At 32.9% G+C, this 16,065-nt stretch overlaps 6 protein-coding genes and 1 non-coding gene across 7 annotated transcripts; 2 read left to right on the top strand and 5 right to left on the bottom strand.

Moving 5' to 3' along the window:
- Positions 1-538: 538 nt before the first annotated feature.
- Positions 539-1,383, bottom strand: LOC129951446 (putative RNA polymerase II subunit B1 CTD phosphatase RPAP2 homolog). Its single transcript, XM_056063589.1, has 4 exons — positions 1,190-1,383; positions 1,005-1,119; positions 818-915; positions 539-757 (listed from the first exon to the last, which is right to left on the bottom strand). Exons 1-4 carry the CDS (start codon positions 1,234-1,236, stop codon positions 568-570), a joined length of 450 nt encoding a protein of 149 aa, XP_055919564.1. The 5' UTR covers positions 1,237-1,383; the 3' UTR covers positions 539-567.
- Positions 1,384-2,815: 1,432 nt separating this feature from the next.
- Positions 2,816-2,888, top strand: Trnar-acg (transfer RNA arginine (anticodon ACG)). Its single transcript has one exon. It is a non-coding gene; the product is annotated as a tRNA-Arg (tRNA).
- A 339-nt stretch (positions 2,889-3,227) lies between these two features.
- Positions 3,228-3,978, top strand: LOC129951160 (ragulator complex protein LAMTOR3 homolog). The gene is made up of 3 exons (XM_056063181.1): positions 3,228-3,387; positions 3,446-3,638; positions 3,701-3,978. Exons 1-3 carry the CDS (start codon positions 3,344-3,346, stop codon positions 3,836-3,838), a joined length of 375 nt encoding a protein of 124 aa, XP_055919156.1. The 5' UTR covers positions 3,228-3,343; the 3' UTR covers positions 3,839-3,978.
- A 2,274-nt stretch (positions 3,979-6,252) lies between these two features.
- LOC129949967 (glia maturation factor beta) lies at positions 6,253-7,539 on the bottom strand. The gene is made up of 4 exons (XM_056061718.1): positions 7,391-7,539; positions 7,139-7,232; positions 6,807-6,997; positions 6,253-6,750 (listed from the first exon to the last, which is right to left on the bottom strand). The coding sequence occupies exons 1-4, from the start codon at positions 7,391-7,393 to the stop codon at positions 6,622-6,624; spliced, it is 417 nt and encodes a 138-aa protein (XP_055917693.1). The 5' UTR covers positions 7,394-7,539; the 3' UTR covers positions 6,253-6,621.
- Positions 7,540-8,011: 472 nt separating this feature from the next.
- LOC129950019 (gamma-secretase subunit Aph-1) lies at positions 8,012-9,149 on the bottom strand. The gene is made up of 3 exons (XM_056061780.1): positions 8,788-9,149; positions 8,554-8,727; positions 8,012-8,489 (listed from the first exon to the last, which is right to left on the bottom strand). The coding sequence occupies exons 1-3, from the start codon at positions 9,007-9,009 to the stop codon at positions 8,166-8,168; spliced, it is 720 nt and encodes a 239-aa protein (XP_055917755.1). The 5' UTR covers positions 9,010-9,149; the 3' UTR covers positions 8,012-8,165.
- Positions 9,150-12,417: 3,268 nt separating this feature from the next.
- Positions 12,418-13,137, bottom strand: LOC129952295 (transcription initiation factor TFIID subunit 10-like). Its single transcript, XM_056064812.1, has 2 exons — positions 12,691-13,137; positions 12,418-12,629 (listed from the first exon to the last, which is right to left on the bottom strand). The coding sequence occupies exons 1-2, from the start codon at positions 12,991-12,993 to the stop codon at positions 12,522-12,524; spliced, it is 411 nt and encodes a 136-aa protein (XP_055920787.1). The 5' UTR covers positions 12,994-13,137; the 3' UTR covers positions 12,418-12,521.
- Positions 13,073-13,814, bottom strand: LOC129952296 (transcription initiation factor TFIID subunit 10-like). The gene is made up of 2 exons (XM_056064813.1): positions 13,406-13,814; positions 13,073-13,338 (listed from the first exon to the last, which is right to left on the bottom strand). The coding sequence occupies exons 1-2, from the start codon at positions 13,691-13,693 to the stop codon at positions 13,231-13,233; spliced, it is 396 nt and encodes a 131-aa protein (XP_055920788.1). The 5' UTR covers positions 13,694-13,814; the 3' UTR covers positions 13,073-13,230.
- Between the last annotated feature and the right edge of the window lie 2,251 nt (positions 13,815-16,065).

Here is a 16,065-nt window from a genome sequence, read left to right as displayed (position 1 = left end):
GCTGAAAAAAAACCTGCCAGACGGTTGAATTTTGCATAATGTTGCGTATATCTACACATAAATGTATATATATTTTGCTTTTCACTCCACCCCACTCCCAAAATTTGCTGCCGGCTCTGAGACTAGTTATTGTTTTTTAAGGCAGACTTGTTACCCAGGTTTTTGTTTACAACATAACTTTGCTCTTTTTTTACAATTTTCTAAACATGATACAAATATTTTCTCTGAAAAGTTCGTTAAATACAATGTGGCGTCGTATTCATAAAAACAAACTTATAAATAGAGTTAAATCTCCTGGTAGTCGGGAAATTGTTTCCAAATTTATACCGGGAACCAAATAAGTAAATTAATTGTAAAAATTCTCTTTTCTTTTGAACCTATTTTGTTTCATTAAATGATGTATTTTAAACATTTTTTGACTTGAGATGGGATTATACATTCTTTCTACCCAAAAGCTTTAAATCAAATGAATTCCAAAATAACCTTTTCCGTTTGAGAAAAATGTTTGTATATTAAGAAGAATTTAAAAAAAGACCAATAACCTTTTAATATTAGAATAATTTTATTTCATGAATCTGTAAAAAGTTTAAATTGTGGTATTTCTTCTTTATCTCGCATCCACAATGGACTCGTGAGCATTTGTGCCTTAATATACTCAGATGCTTTAAAACACTTTGTACTGCAGAACATCTTCCTATAAGTGATATCGTACACTTTATTGGTACTTGTCGATATTTGATATTTTTTCATCGGTATACTAAGAATAAAAGATTTATTTAAAATGTTTTATAAATCAATGATGTTCATGATTGCTTACTTTTCCAGGAGAACATCACATAGAGGGTAGCCACAGATTTTTAATATGAATCGTTCCTCAACAATATCTTCATAGTGGCTTTGGTTAATATGTTGAATCTACTTACAATATAATCGAAATCGAAAAATCAAAGCATTGATGCTATGGAGAAGTGTTATGATTTTTTGATAGGGAAGAGGTAACGTACCATGTTTAAGAAATCTTCTGGTGCTACGGTGTCTTGAAGGCAGTACTCGACGACATGTTTTGCTTTAGCTTTGCACTCTCGTTTCTTCTTCACGGCTTCTATTAGTTGTTCTTTGCTAGAATTTATAAAAAACAAAAATTACAAACATATTTCAAAGGATTGTGAAAGTAGGAAATGAGTTTTACCTGAGGGATTGTTTGCTTTGATGGGTTTGGATATTCTTAATTGACATGATGTATTTTTAAAACCTATTAATATACAAGGAAGGATATTTTTTATTTAAAATTTTAATTTAATTCAGGAAATATTTTGCTTATAAACAATAATTGAACAAATATGACAACAAAATAACACCCTATTTCTTATCCCTTCAAACAAATAGCTCACCGCTGACAGCTGACACTGACATAAGCTTTCACTCTTTCGAACATAGTACTTTTTTGGATTCGCGCAAAACTGATTGCCCAAATTCAGTCTACATACATTCTGTCAACCTTAGATAAGTTTCCGGAAACTATAAAGCAGTATGCACATAAGCGCGACCAACGAACGACGAATGAATTACAAAATGTGAGTTTATATACGTTTGAAGACACATTTCCACACAAATTCTTAACAAAACTATAGCAATATAGTTTCTATTTGATTTATGAAGCATACTATTACTTTTCAATAACATATAATAATAAATTTAAAAAAATGTATTCGTCCCGAAAAAAATTGTAGTTGATACGAATTGTCATACTTTATTCGCGTTCCACATTATCCACACTCGCAACGAATAAAATAATCGAGTGTACTTAACCTAAAATAATCATTTTTTTTCATTCATTCGTCGGTCGTGGGTCGTGTGAATAGTGCTTAAGATGATCGGAGTTGTTCGATGAACTTTGTTTTTGTTGCTGTCAAGGTTCAACTTTCTTTAGAGCGAAACAAGAATTTTCACAATTTTCTTTATTGTTTAATAAAGAAATATTATTTGTCACCATTTTAATAGGGCAAAGAAGTATTTATTAATATTTAATAAAAATTACTCCATGATGTCAGCGATGTATTGATTGATTTTTTGAGGAGTTTTTGAAAGTTTCAATTTTTTAAAATAGAATAAAAATTAACTTGAGTGAAACTCGAAAAACTAAGCATTTTTTTACTTAATATTTTTAATCTGTTCCATGAGACTTCACCTAAGTGACAAAAAAATCAAAATTATAAATTTCGGTAATAGAAAGTCACCACCGCCGTTAGCTTTTTAAGCTATGTACAGAGTACTTAAAAACGTCGAGTGCGCTCTGAACAGAGTTTTATCAGAGCTCTCCGATTTATTTATGAAAGGCATTGAAAAACTAAACTGTCAAAAGTTTTGTTGTAGAATATGCTGTCTCTTTCATACCACACAAAAAAACGTAAAATTAGCTGCGCTCAGTGCCCCTCTTATAGGACGCACTCCGAGCTAGTTCTGATTAAGAAAAGAACTATAACCTGAGGCCTCTGATATGCATAGAGAAAATATATTTCCTCTATGCTGATATGCCTGAGCTAAAAAAGACACAAAGATATTTTTTGATAGCTCAGTTCCTTGCTCTGAGCTTAAAAATAATTGTTCAAAGCTTAAATCGTTTTCAACGAACATCAAATTCCATTTGAGGTAAACCTTGTCAAAAATGACAGTTGCAAAATTTTAATTTTATAATTTATGAATACTATATGTTTTCCATAAGTGTGTTTGATCTTTTCAGTTTCTTCAAAAGTGGACATTTTTCCTTAAAATGCTTTATTTACATCAATTATATTGAACACAAATTTCGCATCGTGGTCCTGTGGCGCAATGGATAACGCGTCTGACTACGGATCAGAAGATTCCAGGTTCGACTCCTGGCAGGATCGTAAATCTTTTTTTTTGAGAAGTTTTACAAATTCAAAAAGTTTTAAGAGCTTTCGTTAGGTTTTGTAGTAGAATAACTGAAAATGACTGCTGTCAAATAATTAGGCGTGTTTGTTTTAATGATAATTTTTAAATGTGATCTAGACCTTTGTCTAAGAAATAAAGGTCATGTTTTAAATAAATAAAACATTTTTAAACATATATAATTTTACCGATTGAATATAAAATATCACATGTCTTTTGTCTGCAGGTTCTCTTAATTACTTTGTTTTTGATTGAATAATGGTTTACTCTTCCGTATTTATTTTAGTTCCATCTGGATCATTAGACTCTGTTCTAAAAAATGGTCCCCATCAAGATAAACACACCCATTATTTTCCTTTATCAGATGAAGATTGAAGAGTGTTTTATTTTTATTTGTGAATTGTGTTGAAAAGTGAAATAAAATAAACCGAAAATGACTGATGACATCAAGAAATACTTTAATGGTCTTTTACAAAAGTAATATCAGCACAAAATATTCAATCAAATGATACATTAATCATTTTCTTATTCGCAGAGTCAATGGCCTGTATCTTATTCTAATCACAGATAGAGATGGAGTTCCTTTGCTCAAAGTAAGTCAGGAGAGGAACGTCGACTTTGCCTTGATGCCATCCTTTATACCAACCTTTACAACAGCTAGTGACCAAGCTGGAAAACTAGGACTAGGCAGAAATAAGACAATTATCTCAATGTACTCTAATTTCCAGGTATCAAAGAAGATTTTGGTCATCAGACATCAGACTAAAATAACAAAAACATTTGTTTGCAGGTTGTTCAGATGAATAAGTTACCATTAATTTTAACTTTTGTTGGGGCAGAAAATTGCAATACTGGGCACATTCTATCGCTTGAAAAACAAATTGATACCCATTTGGATGATATAAAGTTAGCTGTAACAGAACCATAAACCTAGGAATAGGTGTTGAATACTTCGAAACTAATTTTAAGCCTTTTTTTGTAAATAAAATGAACAATATTGATGTAGAATCTGATAAAAATCAATCAATCAAATATATTATATTATAATTGCCATAAAGATATATGTATGTACAAAAATTATTTAGTTTTCATAAAATAAGCATCTTTGAGTAGGTAAGTATATCTTTTCTAGTTCCTATCTGAATGGCGATTTCATGGTTGCCCGAATTGGTATTGGTCATGCCTACTGCTTTGTGCTCAAGAGGAAATTACTTAAAAGGGGTCTTATGATTACAATAGCTTGAAAACAAAGATGATACAAGTTTAAACTGGTCGGGAAAATTAAGTACAACAGGAAAAATATTTTGTATAGGATTTAGTTGTCCTGAACTCCAATCTAGCGTTATATTTTGTCTATCAAATCAGGTTTTTAAAATATGCCTCTTTAAAAATGTTAAAGACAACTAAACATTGGTGTTTTTAAGACTGAGTAAAAACACAACATACATGTTAACAATAAATTGCAAACTTTGTTTTACAAAATAAAAATCTTTGTCTTCTAAATACAGTTTAAATCATTTTTGTATTTATTTGTGTCTGTATAAAGTTTTAAGAAATGCTTTAACAAAAAGTGAGTTTTAGATTTTGAATCTCAACATCGATTCTAATAATGGCTTCAACATTATTTTTATATCCTTCAAATATATTTAAAATAAATTTAGTGCGAGTCTTGTTTAGACCACGGACAAAATTTACTAACAAACCGTTCTGCCTTATTTTGTTAAGAACCGCATAAGCGTAAATGGTAAAATCTAACAACTTTTCAAAAAGTGTATAAATACCTAAACTGATTATTGAAGATAAAAATTTAAATTTGGAAAATTGAAAGAAAATTACTCCTTGAATTTAGATAGCCTCCATAAAAATTTAGTTATCTAAAAAGAGTGATATTTGAGTGGGATTTAAATTAAGGACATTTAATCTCATTGGAAAAATACAATTTTGTTGCATGGAAGAGAACCTTCTGACCATTATTTTTGAACATTATAATTATTAATTTATTATAAAGAAGGCAATTGTTCAAAGGAAAAAGAACGTTAATTAAGAAAAATGTATCAAATATTTTCTTTAATTTCGCAAACTTTAAACTAAAAATAGTAATCATGTATTTGAAGTCATGAAAACCGATGCTAAGTGCTTAGTTTTTCTCTGACCATGTATAAAGTTCTTTACCCCTTCCGAAATGACTGTACCTGTAATCTAAAAATTCTTATTTGTCTGAAATTTGAGTACAATTCTTATATTTGGGCAGGGCATTTCAAAAGAACACTCTTAAAATGGTAAGGAACCAGTTTAAAACTGAAATATTTTTAACTCTGGACCTTGAGCATCACTAAAACATTTCATGCCTGCCATTATTCCACCCCTTATTTCATAAACAATGCTCTAGTTAAATAGTTACTTCTATTCCTCCCCTTCCAAAATTCAACCGTATTACCAGTACTATTTGGAATGCCATTTGCGGAGAATGTATTTTTAACCGTACTTCATGAATGTGAATATTTTATCCGCTAATTACTTCCCATTTATTGTCAACAGTGAATCCGTCCGTATCCGAGGCTTGTTGGCGCTTCACAACCAAAGTATTTTCTTACGTTGCCAGGAAGTCACCCCGACGGCACAACCGCCAACCTGGAGGGCCAGATCCTTAGTATAACTCCCAAGACGGGGAGCCGGATATACCTCTCCTTACAGGACTGGGCTCCGAATATGTCGAAGAAGCCCTATAAGGTGGTCACTGTAGTTCAACCTTACTGGAACTGTAAACTCCATCCATCTCGAGAATTTAACCGCTGCCGTCTGAATAAAGAGAGGTGCCTTAGTGGAAACCCCTCTCCCCCTTTTTTCTTTTGCTGCCGTTAACAACTTTCCACTGGGGTTAGAAAGAACTCAATCTCCAGTTGAGGTACTAGGCACCCGATGTTCACCGCGGGGAGGTGAGAGTAGGAGTTGATAGACAGAGAAAAACCTGTGAACGATTGTGTCCTCTTGAATGCACATGTCTACCATTTGAACATCTTTCCCATTTATTAAAATGACTTGAAATTCAAAACCAGTGTGCTGTACATCGGTTTATTCATTGTAATTGTTCGAACCGTATTTTAATGTAACAAGTTTATTATTACGATACTGAAGGAGTTATGCTTGAGTGCGCGTATAAGACCTATTACCAAATCACGCATTTCATCCACCCCAAAATCTCAGTGGAAAATAACCAAACAAACATTTTCTGTTAGTCTTCTAAGGCTTCATCAGATTGAATTTCATGAGTCATTAAATGAAAAATGAGTAATCAAATACCATATTTAAATTAGATATAAAAAAAATACAACAAATCAAAACTATTTTTTGGCAAGCATAGCTTCATTTAATGGATTATATTTTTGTTTTCTCGTGTATCAATTAAATTTATCAATGTAAAAAAAGAACAATACTTCTATGTAAGTTTTGTGTTGTGTATATATTAAATGGTATCTTAAATTTCTACTTTTTGAATATGTCATTTTGTCTTTTATTTGTTGTTTTATTAAATTATGATAGTCAAACTATAAAATTGTTTTGACCTGTTATTGCTTTACGAAATTAATACCTTAAAAAAATTAGTATACGTTCTTTTGCGTAAATACTTTAAAATAGAATATTATTTTGGTATGTTGTCGTTGGTATTAAAATTGTTATTGAACACAGATCCCATATGGCTTCAAAAAACATCTACTTGAGTTTCTCTTTGAGCCATTCTTCAGTTAACTCGTCCAATTCACGAATTTCATAGACTCTGGTCAAGTCAACTTCACGCTGTAATGCACTCTTTGTGCATGCATACATCATTTGTAATTCAATCTGTAATCAAAATATTAGTTGTTGTACATGGAACAAAAAAGGCGATTAATTCCAACCTGACTGTCTCTTGGAGTGTAGAATATGAAGCACATCGGATAAGAAATTCTTTGGTCATCATGCACCATTTTGTAGGTGTAGATGACATATCTCGGCTGATGTCCTGGCAGGACATCCTGCAACTCATCCACTGAGATATCATCGATAAGTTCGTCTAAAACAACGATTTGTTTTTCACGATCAACTTTTACTATAAAAATAAAAATAAAACTTCTTAAGTACAATAAATACTCGACTTTGACTTTGGTTTAAGATAGGAAGTAGGATTTGAAGAACAAAGACAATATGTACTAGGAGTTATAAGAGAACATAATGATTTTTTCCAACTCACATATCAGTGCTGAATTTGAGGAATTCTTCCTAAAGCGAAACTTCTTTAATTCGTCACGTACTTCATCGGAAATATCGCAAATCTTTCCGTCACCCTAAAAATTAGATTATTTTTGAATAAACAAGATTAAAAGTTAATAAATCATTTTTTAATTACAGACTTAATTCGTTTAGTATGATGATAATTATTAGTCATCCATTTAATTCTACAAAATAAGTAAGCATAGCTTAAGAAGTTTATTTCAATATTTACCATGGTTATTGTTTTGTTATTTCTTATTTAGGTTTTTATTTAAATTGTCTTTTAAATAGTGTTTCGATGCATTTATTTATTTTAAAAGCTATCGTGGCATAAACAAAACGCCCCGCAAGAAGATATATTTTGTTGGTTTGGTTGACTCTTGACTCCTCAGTCCGATGAAAGTTTTTCTATTGTAGTTGTAGGAGAAAAGAAAGACGACTTCAATGACGTTTCGTGCGTTGTTGTGTAGTAGATTTTACAAAAGCTTTCATTACACTTGTGTTTAAAAATATTGTACCAGAAAACGACATTAAAACAAAATAAATAAAATTAACTTGAAGTATTTTCAGCAGGTCATATATCTTCTACTTTTTTTAAATTAATATAAATTTACAGTACTTTAACATTTTCAACTTTGATCACAGTTATCGCCTTTTGTCCAATTCTTCTTCTGAAAAATTTGTCATGCCTAGGTGGATATACTTCTTGCTTCCTGAGAACCGTTTTAACAACAAAGTTTTTCATCATAGGACGAAGTGCAAAACACTGAATATTGACATTCCATCCGCACCACTTTCGAGGGTTCTATTAGCTTCATAATGAACAAATATTAGGAAATAAAAAAATATGACATTTTGTTTTTTTTTTTGTCATTTATTTGGTTAACGTCTTAATTTCTTGTACATTCATATACTTTGTTTACAAATAATGCTTAGTTTTATAAAATAAAAGATGGAATAGGCTAAATTTAAGGTGCATTATGATTAGATTACTTTACTTAGTTAGTTTATCTGCAAGTGATGAATCTCTTAAACGACAGCATCGATCCACCAGCTACATTAAATGCCAACAAACCAGTTACAAGGGTAATGCAAAAGTTTGCTATAAGTGTTGTGGCATACAGTTCGTATGCATTCAAAAGTGTTATCCCAGACACGAGCAAGTGAGTACAGATGACATAGGCAATGTGAAGATACTTCGATGTGTCCATGGCATTAAAGAAAATCACACTCCAAAATGTGTGTAGTAAAATTACGGAGAGAGCTTGAGCAGCAGAGACCACGAAGAAAACTTGGGTGCCACCTTTGAGGCCCATTGTAGCTGGACCAGTCTAAAAATGTTACCATAAAAATACACATTGACCAAAAGTTCATTATGTTTCTCTTAGTTCTTACCATATCAGCTAGAACATTGACTAGTGCGAAAGCTGCACTGATTATTCCAAATCCCAGGCCGGATACATAAGCTAGGATGTGTTTATTATCCGTGACCCGAGAATCATCAGCAACTTCCCTTAAGCCATTTTCCGTGCTTCGAAGTATTTTGTATATGAAATACCGAAAACATTCCTAAAAAAGAAAAAGAGTTGTGTAATAGGAAGTTAATCGATTTACGTTGAGGAAATTTACCTGAAACAATATCGAAAATGTCACACCAAACGCCAGGTGCTCCCGCAAAGGAACCACTGAAAACCATAACAGTGACGATATGAGTAAAGAAAGCAGCCAAAAGAATGCAGCTGCTATGAGAATAATAATCCGAACTGGGTCGTGGGCGATGGTGAAGATAAACATATGCAGCGCTGGGCCGAATGCAATTAAAGTGCAACCAAAAAATTCAGCTAGAGTCATTTTGAAGGAAGGCGATTTTAAGAAACAATAATAATGTTATAAGTGGTATAAATCTATTTGTTTAATAAACTAAGGCGAAAATACAGTCGTTCCAAAAAAACCACTCCACTATACTAGATAAGTTTAGTTGATAGATGAAAGTTGTAAATTCGAAACGTCAGGAAACTGTCACTCCACAAAGAAGTGGACCTGTTCAAAGCTGTATATTAGTGGTCAATGAATTCATTCAGATAAATATAAGTTTATTTTTGGTAGGGTTCCAAACCAGCGCACTAAGTACTGGGTGTTTACTTAAGAGCTTGAAAACTTAAAAAAAATAATTTTACAGGCTTTTCACACCAAACCCAAAACCGGGTTTTCCACAAAAAGTTTTCGAAAACCCGAAAATCGTTTACAAGTTTTCAGTTGACATTTAAATGTCAAATTTTGTATTGATGGAAAGATTTGTGAATTTTGTCTTTCTCAAATTATTTGTGAAATTTTAGTAAACGATGATGAGTATTTCAAACAACATTTCAGAACGAGCCGCAGAACTTTCGATATATTCTGCAATGAACTAAAGGATCTGGAAATGCAAGATACAAACTTTAACCTTATGGAGGTACTTATCAAGTTGATTTTCAGAAAGACAAGGATTTATACGAGCTCCAAAAGAACGAATGGGATCCCGTCATTGAGTGGTTTAACAAATGTTTCGATACGAACATACAAAAAACTTCCAGTATATCACCAACCACCGTCTCGGATGCGAATAAAATGAAAATATCCAAGTACTTTCTTTCACACAGTGAAGATGTTCTATATAGTACGTATTCTCTCAAGATTAAAATGTTTGAAAATTCTTGAAGTGCAAACATTCTCCTAAGGATTTTTCCCTGCTGTCGACATCGACACCCTTAAGTCGATAATCCTTCCCTGTGCTGTGATAGAGCAGCATATCAGCGCAGAAAAGGCCGTAACATAAGCTCGTCTCGAAGAAGAGTTTCAACTGAAGTTCTGGGGACGGATGGAATGGGCTCACGACATGAACCAACAAGAACTAGAAGCTCGCTTGGCTGCAGATATCCTCTTTGTTCACTTCAACCGATCAGAACAATTTACCAAAGAGAAGCTAATTGTGTAGAAAACATACGATCAAATCAATAAAAAACAAAACTGTTACAACAAAAATTAATTGTATTTAAAACATTTTCTTTTTTCTTTCACAACAAACTCAATCCAAAATACTGCTTATGACTATTGCTTCTGTTGCCCAAATGTGCCTTCGGAATCGCCATGTATTGTGGCCGTCCAAGCAGTTTATAGGCGGGTTTAAGAAGATTCTGAACGATTTCATGAAGGTCCTTATGCCCGGAGCAGAAAAGGTCAATTCCTAGTTCCAGATCCGTACCAAAATCACACTCGCCTGGCTTGTTTAAAGCACTAAGGATCTTCTTGATGTTGACATCGCTGTCATTATGGAATGTTATGGCTCAAATTTTCCTAGCTCGCTGTGACTTAGCCTCCACCAGAGATTTTCTTTGATACTTATTCTCCTCCACAAATTAACTAATTGCCTTTCTCATATCTCCCAAACCCTTATGATTGAACGGAGTTACCGGAAAGTCTTTCCTCAGGTAGTAAGCGAAAGCGTCGAACATATTTGTGGCGACGAGTTTGAAAACGCATCCCTTGAAACGTCATTACGAGCTATGAGCAAGTCTTCCTCGTCCCAGTGAACTCCGGTTCCTCGCTTCTTAACAAAGAGCGTTTGAAACTCTGGAGGATCATAAAAGGACCGCCAGTGCCGCAAATAGTCACAGGTACTTTTATTCTCGACGTTGGAAAATGTTCCATATTCTGTAAATAAAAAACAAAAAGCAATAATTCTTATTTTGTAAGGAAATTGTATAAATAGTATTACTTACCACTACCAAACTTATTTAAAAATGAAATATTTGTTTAGACAACAGCCATCAGCTGTTTTATTTACATTAATTTGAGCGCTGAATGTTTCAAAAGGTTTGTTTGATTCGTCCAACTTTGAATTGCAACTAGTTTTCGAGAGGTTTTATATAAAACTTGTGGTTTACGAAATCTTTTGGTTTACCAAAAATGTATGGGAAAACTTGAGTTTTCGATGTAGGTTTTCAGCGAAAACCGATCCGGGTTTTGGGTTTGGTGTGAAAAACCTATTAGTTTGATTTCTGTCTTTCTGGCAAGGTTCTAATCTAAAGTACTGGGCTCGTTTTTGTGGCATAGAAATGACTTGATTCTTCGAAGTGTTTAAAGAATTTTTGTACTTTATTTCAATAAAATGAGTTGTAATTCATTCTCAACATTATTTCTCAAACATTGTTTTTTTTAGGGTTTGCTTGGTCACTACGCAATTTCAACCAGTTTATTAAAATTTTGTTCAACCTCTAAAAGAGATTAGCTTACAATACCCCTATTCTACTACGAATAACTTTTATAAATAACTTTTTGAGTTTAAAAGGCATTGTAACATAACGCAGTCTTGGGGTAGTGTTTATAAATACGAATAACCTTTTTAAATCTTCAATTTTTCTTAAACGGTTTTTAACAGAACAAGCAAAACAGTACATATGTTACAAATGTACATATTTAAAACATATACAAATAATGTTGAAAACGAGTATTCGTAATGTTGAGTTTTCTGTGCATACAAACATGGGTTAGCAGATTCCAAAAATTAATTCCAAAACGTATTTTCAGATCCAAGAAATCCAATATTTAGGGTTTGTCAAAACATTATATAAATTCAAACTAGTCATTAGTCATCTCAAACCTAATAAAGATGTCTCAAAACTAAGTGAGATACTGAACATTTAAACATCATTTAATTTTTGTCAAGAACTATGTTGGTTTTTAACAGTAGCCTTTTAAACACCGTACTATTTTTTCTTGTAGTTTTGAAGATGTACGTACATATGTCGTATATTCAAAAATCTGACCTAATAGAAAAATTGTAAAATTCAAGTTAGTAAAATCCTTTAGAAAAGTATTTTTAAGTGTTGTGCCGATATAAAAAAAATATATATAACATTTGTTATGACATTTTGTTCACAGGTTGTTAGGTTCTTAATAAAATGTTCAGAGGTTCAATAGTGCTAACCAATAGATCTCCGCCTATTTGTTTTTCGCTAATCTTCTCAAATTTCCAAGTTCCACTACACAAATGTAAGGTTATAAAACGCATTTGAGGATAAATCAGAATGAGTCTCTAGGAACAAACTAGTTCGTAATAATTTTAAAAAGTTTAACTAACCATGTTCAAAGATTTATTTTTGTAGCTCTAGAGTCCAAATTACTTCAAACTAGTTTTATAATTTTAAAAAAAAAAAACATTAATTTTTGATTCCCATAAGTTTCTGTTTAAGTTAAATTCTAAAGGAAAACAATAAAGAATTCTTGAAAAAATCGTATTATTTATTTAAGTGACCATTATAATACCAAGAATACAGAAGGTAAAAGTAGGTAAGTTTTTAGAATGAAGGGTGACTATAGAATATTTAAACAAAATAATGCGGCTTCCGAACAGTAATTCCATAGTCTGACAAAGCCGGTACCAAATCCTCCATAGTCATTGTATACTTACGATCTTTAACTGGCTTTTGTCCCTAGAAAAAAAAAAAACAATATTAAAAACCACAACAAAAGCTTTTAAATGAGAATATGTACCTTTGGCATTCCATGGCTTGTCGGTTGTTGATTATTGGTCCTAACTTTACAATGCTGAAGTGAATCGTTAGCTACATCTGATATGAATTTTTGTGCTGCGACTGAAATCAGACGGACTATACGTGGATCTACGGACTCGAATCCAGCTGAATTGAGGTAATGGGCTGTGACAGCATCGGGTACTGTAGGAACATAGTCCTCCAATTGCATAAGGAAATCACTTAGAACCTGACCTTGAGCTCGATCGTCCTGTCCTTGTCGTGAGGAGCCACGGTAAATACCAAAATTGTCTCCACTAATCATATTATTATTTTTATTCTTTTATTTATCGGAGAGAAAACTAAAAACACAACAACAAGCTAGAAAAGTTGAAACTCGAATGTTCTATTTCCCGCATTTTTGACATTTATTTCATTTGATTTCATTTTTGTTTCACATTCCAGCGGAATAGAATGGATAAACTATAAATATTTTACATTTTGTTTATTTTGTAAAAACAAAACATACATTACCAACAAATTCGAATTTGCATCCTTAGACTTAGACGAAGTATTGGGGTTTTCTAACAGTAATGCCATAGTCAGCCAAAGCTGGAGTCAAATCTTCCATAGCTAAAGTGTACTTCCTATCCTTTGATAGTTTTTGGCTCTAAATTACCAAGAAGTTACGATTACCAAACCTGATTTTGAAAGTGGAGAAAGAAAGCAATACATACCTTGGAAGAACCATGTCCTGAAGAATGCTGTGTATTACTAGTTCTGGTTTTGCAATGCTGCAAAGAATCATTTGCAATATCAGAAATGAATTTCTGAGCTGCGACAGACATCAATCGAATTATTCTCGGGTCTGTGGCTTCGAATCCAGCTGCGTTGAGGAACCTGGCGGAGACTGCGTCTGGTACAGTTGGTACGTAGTCCTCTAGTTGCATTATCAAATCGCCCAATACTTGACCAGGTGCTTGTTCATCTTCTGGTGAAGTTGGAGTTTCATTTGTGGCAACCATTTTCGTGAAAGTTTTGTGAAAATTAAGATTAAAGTGATTTTTCTCCACTTGGCAAAGTAGCGAGACGCCTGTTTTCTATTTATTTATTTTTTTTTCAAGATGAAGATGGACATGGACAATAGACTTGAAAGTGGAACGATGAGAAATGAAGCTTGACAGATGGAATGAAAAAGGTTAGTTCACGATAGATCAGTAACTCCATATACGCACTAGCATCAAATAAAAAGTAGAAATAATTTGTTTTAAGTTCCATTGGCTCAATTTTTAGAAAGTAGATGTATACACAAAAATATCGACTATTTATTCTAATCTACTTATTCATCTTAGAGAAATTTCGAATAGTTACTATACCTTATTTAATATAGCATTATTATCGAAATCAATCTGATCACATTGCTTAAGCTAGGAAAAGGCTATTATCAATTCTGACAAAAGCTGCCAATGAGCTAACGTACGGTGTTTTTCGTTTCATTTTCGTTCAAATCACTAAAAAATAATTTAAGTTCACTTAACGGTTTGCTCGGTCATTTTATCCTAAGCGAATTCAACAAAATCTAAACTGGCTTAGATGTTAAAATAACAATGCCAACAATTTTTAAATATTTTGAAAAACAACATCTGACAGTTTTAATTTTTGCAAAATAAACAACAAAGTAACAGCAATACTTTTTTTTGGAGTTTGTCTTGGTGACAGCTGTCACTTGATATACATATGCTCAGTTTAGTTTGTCATTTCATGACTTTTTCGTGCCTCAATTAGAGGACGGTGCTGCATGTCCCACAGCCACCCAAACAATGAATTTATTCAAGAAAACATATGGTGAGCGCGTCTCGCGTTCGTGGGCTTGTGATGTTGCGTCCAGATCGTGCGATTTAACAACTTGTTGTGGCCACCGATAGGCCAGAGTTGTTCTAGGTTAGTCACTATTCCTGCAAGAAAAATTCAAAAATATTAGGAAAAATTACAGAGAATACCTACAATGCTGACCAGGGATAAAGACTGGGTAAGACCCAGATCGATAGTTCTGGTCAGAATAGGCATTAGGAATTACTTACCTAGTGACTGGTTTGCATCCAGTCCAATTAGTTTTTTTATTTTTTTTTAGTTTGGTGTTTCTGCTAGGACTTGTTCTTTTTATGTTTATTTATCTACCCGCGCACGCAACTTCTATTTCCAAATTCTAATCACTGACAATCTGACATGACAATTAGGGACGAAATAGACATATGTCATGAAAAAGAGACAGAAGTAAAGAATAGGGATTAAGAAGATGGTATAAAAGGAGGACGAAGAAATTGCAGAAGCGACGGATATATGTTTATAGGTATGAAAGGAACGACAATACCCACAATATTAAATATTTAATGAAAAGTTTAATGCGAATTGGGAAAGGTGGGGAAAATAAGAAAGGATTAGATAGGAGTGAAATTAAGCTTTAAAGCAAGGGTCCAGACGATGCTGAAAGAGTAGTTTTGTGAACATTGCGGGAAATAATAAACTTTGCGGTAATTGAAGATCGTAACCGCTAAAGGAACTTGACTAGAAGTCATTTGTAGTTCAGAGTGGGTGACGAAAGCATCTATGTATGTATTTAAATTTAAAAGTGGCATAAAACAAAAGAAGTGAAAAAAAAACGTAAGAAAAAAAAGGAAATAGGTTCGTTGTCCGTCTAACGCGTTAAGAATTTAAATTAAATTTATCTTTCTTAAAGGTCTTTTTGTATAAGTTTTTTTTAACGATTAATATATGTATGTTCAGTGAAGAAAGAAAGAAGATAAATTCATAAAGAGGAAAAAAAATTTAAAATAATAGCTGAGGGTGAGTGATACTTTTAGTTATATTATAATAGGAACAAATACAAAAAATCATAAATACATATTGTAGTGAGATTGAGTTTTGGCGGCCGGCGCGGTGGTTGGCGTAGGAGTGAGCGACGGTCCTAGAGAAAGAAAATTTCATTCCCAAGGTGATGTGGAGGTTGTGCTGAACATAAGATTGATCCGTCGATAGACCCGGATCACCAAGTAACTTTACTAGCCAAAACCAATCTCACCCCTATATTCATATAAGTGTTAACTACATATACATATATATATATATATATATCTCTTTGTGCGTTCTCGTTACCCTTTACGCCAATCCGGCGGGATAGGAAAAAAGGATTCGGTTCCTGGCGAATCGACTCTAGGATTTGCTTATATATATACAGATATATACGTATACCTAGCTGTCCAACAAATAACAAAGGAAAAATTAGTAACGTGACATTGAAACAACAAATATTCAAATTTATAACGACTTTATTTTGTAACTCCTTGTATCGGTATATGTGTCTAGAGTGCGTCGTTATTTTTTGTTAGTGTCGAGTAAG

The sequence above is a fragment of the Eupeodes corollae genome, chromosome 3 (assembly GCF_945859685.1).
Source record: "Eupeodes corollae chromosome 3, idEupCoro1.1, whole genome shotgun sequence".
Taxonomy (NCBI): domain Eukaryota; kingdom Metazoa; phylum Arthropoda; class Insecta; order Diptera; family Syrphidae; genus Eupeodes; species Eupeodes corollae.
This window is presented reverse-complemented; position numbering and strand designations above follow the sequence as displayed.

Coding starts and splice junctions, on each gene's coding strand:
- LOC129950019 (XM_056061780.1), bottom strand. CDS start 9,009: ATGACTCTAGCTGAATTTTTTGGTTGCACTTTAATTGCATTCGGCCCA. Junction 8,728..8,787: donor CATTTTCGATATTGTTTCAG/GTAAATTTCCTC, acceptor TTTCTTTTTTAG/GAATGTTTTCGGTATTTCAT. Junction 8,490..8,553: donor TCAATGTTCTAGCTGATATG/GTAAGAACTAAG, acceptor TAACATTTTTAG/ACTGGTCCAGCTACAATGGG.
- LOC129951160 (XM_056063181.1), top strand. CDS start 3,344: ATGACTGATGACATCAAGAAATACTTTAATGGTCTTTTACAAAA. Junction 3,388..3,445: donor TTTAATGGTCTTTTACAAAA/GTAATATCAGCA, acceptor TCTTATTCGCAG/AGTCAATGGCCTGTATCTTA. Junction 3,639..3,700: donor CAATGTACTCTAATTTCCAG/GTATCAAAGAAG, acceptor ATTTGTTTGCAG/GTTGTTCAGATGAATAAGTT.
- LOC129949967 (XM_056061718.1), bottom strand. Junction 6,998..7,138: donor CTCAAATTCAGCACTGATAT/GTGAGTTGGAAA, acceptor TTATTTTTATAG/TAAAAGTTGATCGTGAAAAA. Junction 6,751..6,806: donor ACACTCCAAGAGACAGTCAG/GTTGGAATTAAT, acceptor TTTTGATTACAG/ATTGAATTACAAATGATGTA.
- LOC129951446 (XM_056063589.1), bottom strand. CDS start 1,236: ATGTCAATTAAGAATATCCAAACCCATCAAAGCAAACAATCCCTCAG. Junction 916..1,004: donor CAGAAGATTTCTTAAACATG/GTACGTTACCTC, acceptor TATTGTAAGTAG/ATTCAACATATTAACCAAAG. Junction 758..817: donor TGTGATGTTCTCCTGGAAAA/GTAAGCAATCAT, acceptor TTTTATTCTTAG/TATACCGATGAAAAAATATC.
- LOC129952295 (XM_056064812.1), bottom strand. CDS start 12,993: ATGATTAGTGGAGACAATTTTGGTATTTACCGTGGCTCCTCACGACAA. Junction 12,630..12,690: donor CAAGCCATGGAATGCCAAAG/GTACATATTCTC, acceptor TTTTTTTTCTAG/GGACAAAAGCCAGTTAAAGA.
- LOC129952296 (XM_056064813.1), bottom strand. CDS start 13,693: ATGGTTGCCACAAATGAAACTCCAACTTCACCAGAAGATGAACAAGCA. Junction 13,339..13,405: donor CAGGACATGGTTCTTCCAAG/GTATGTATTGCT, acceptor TTGGTAATTTAG/AGCCAAAAACTATCAAAGGA.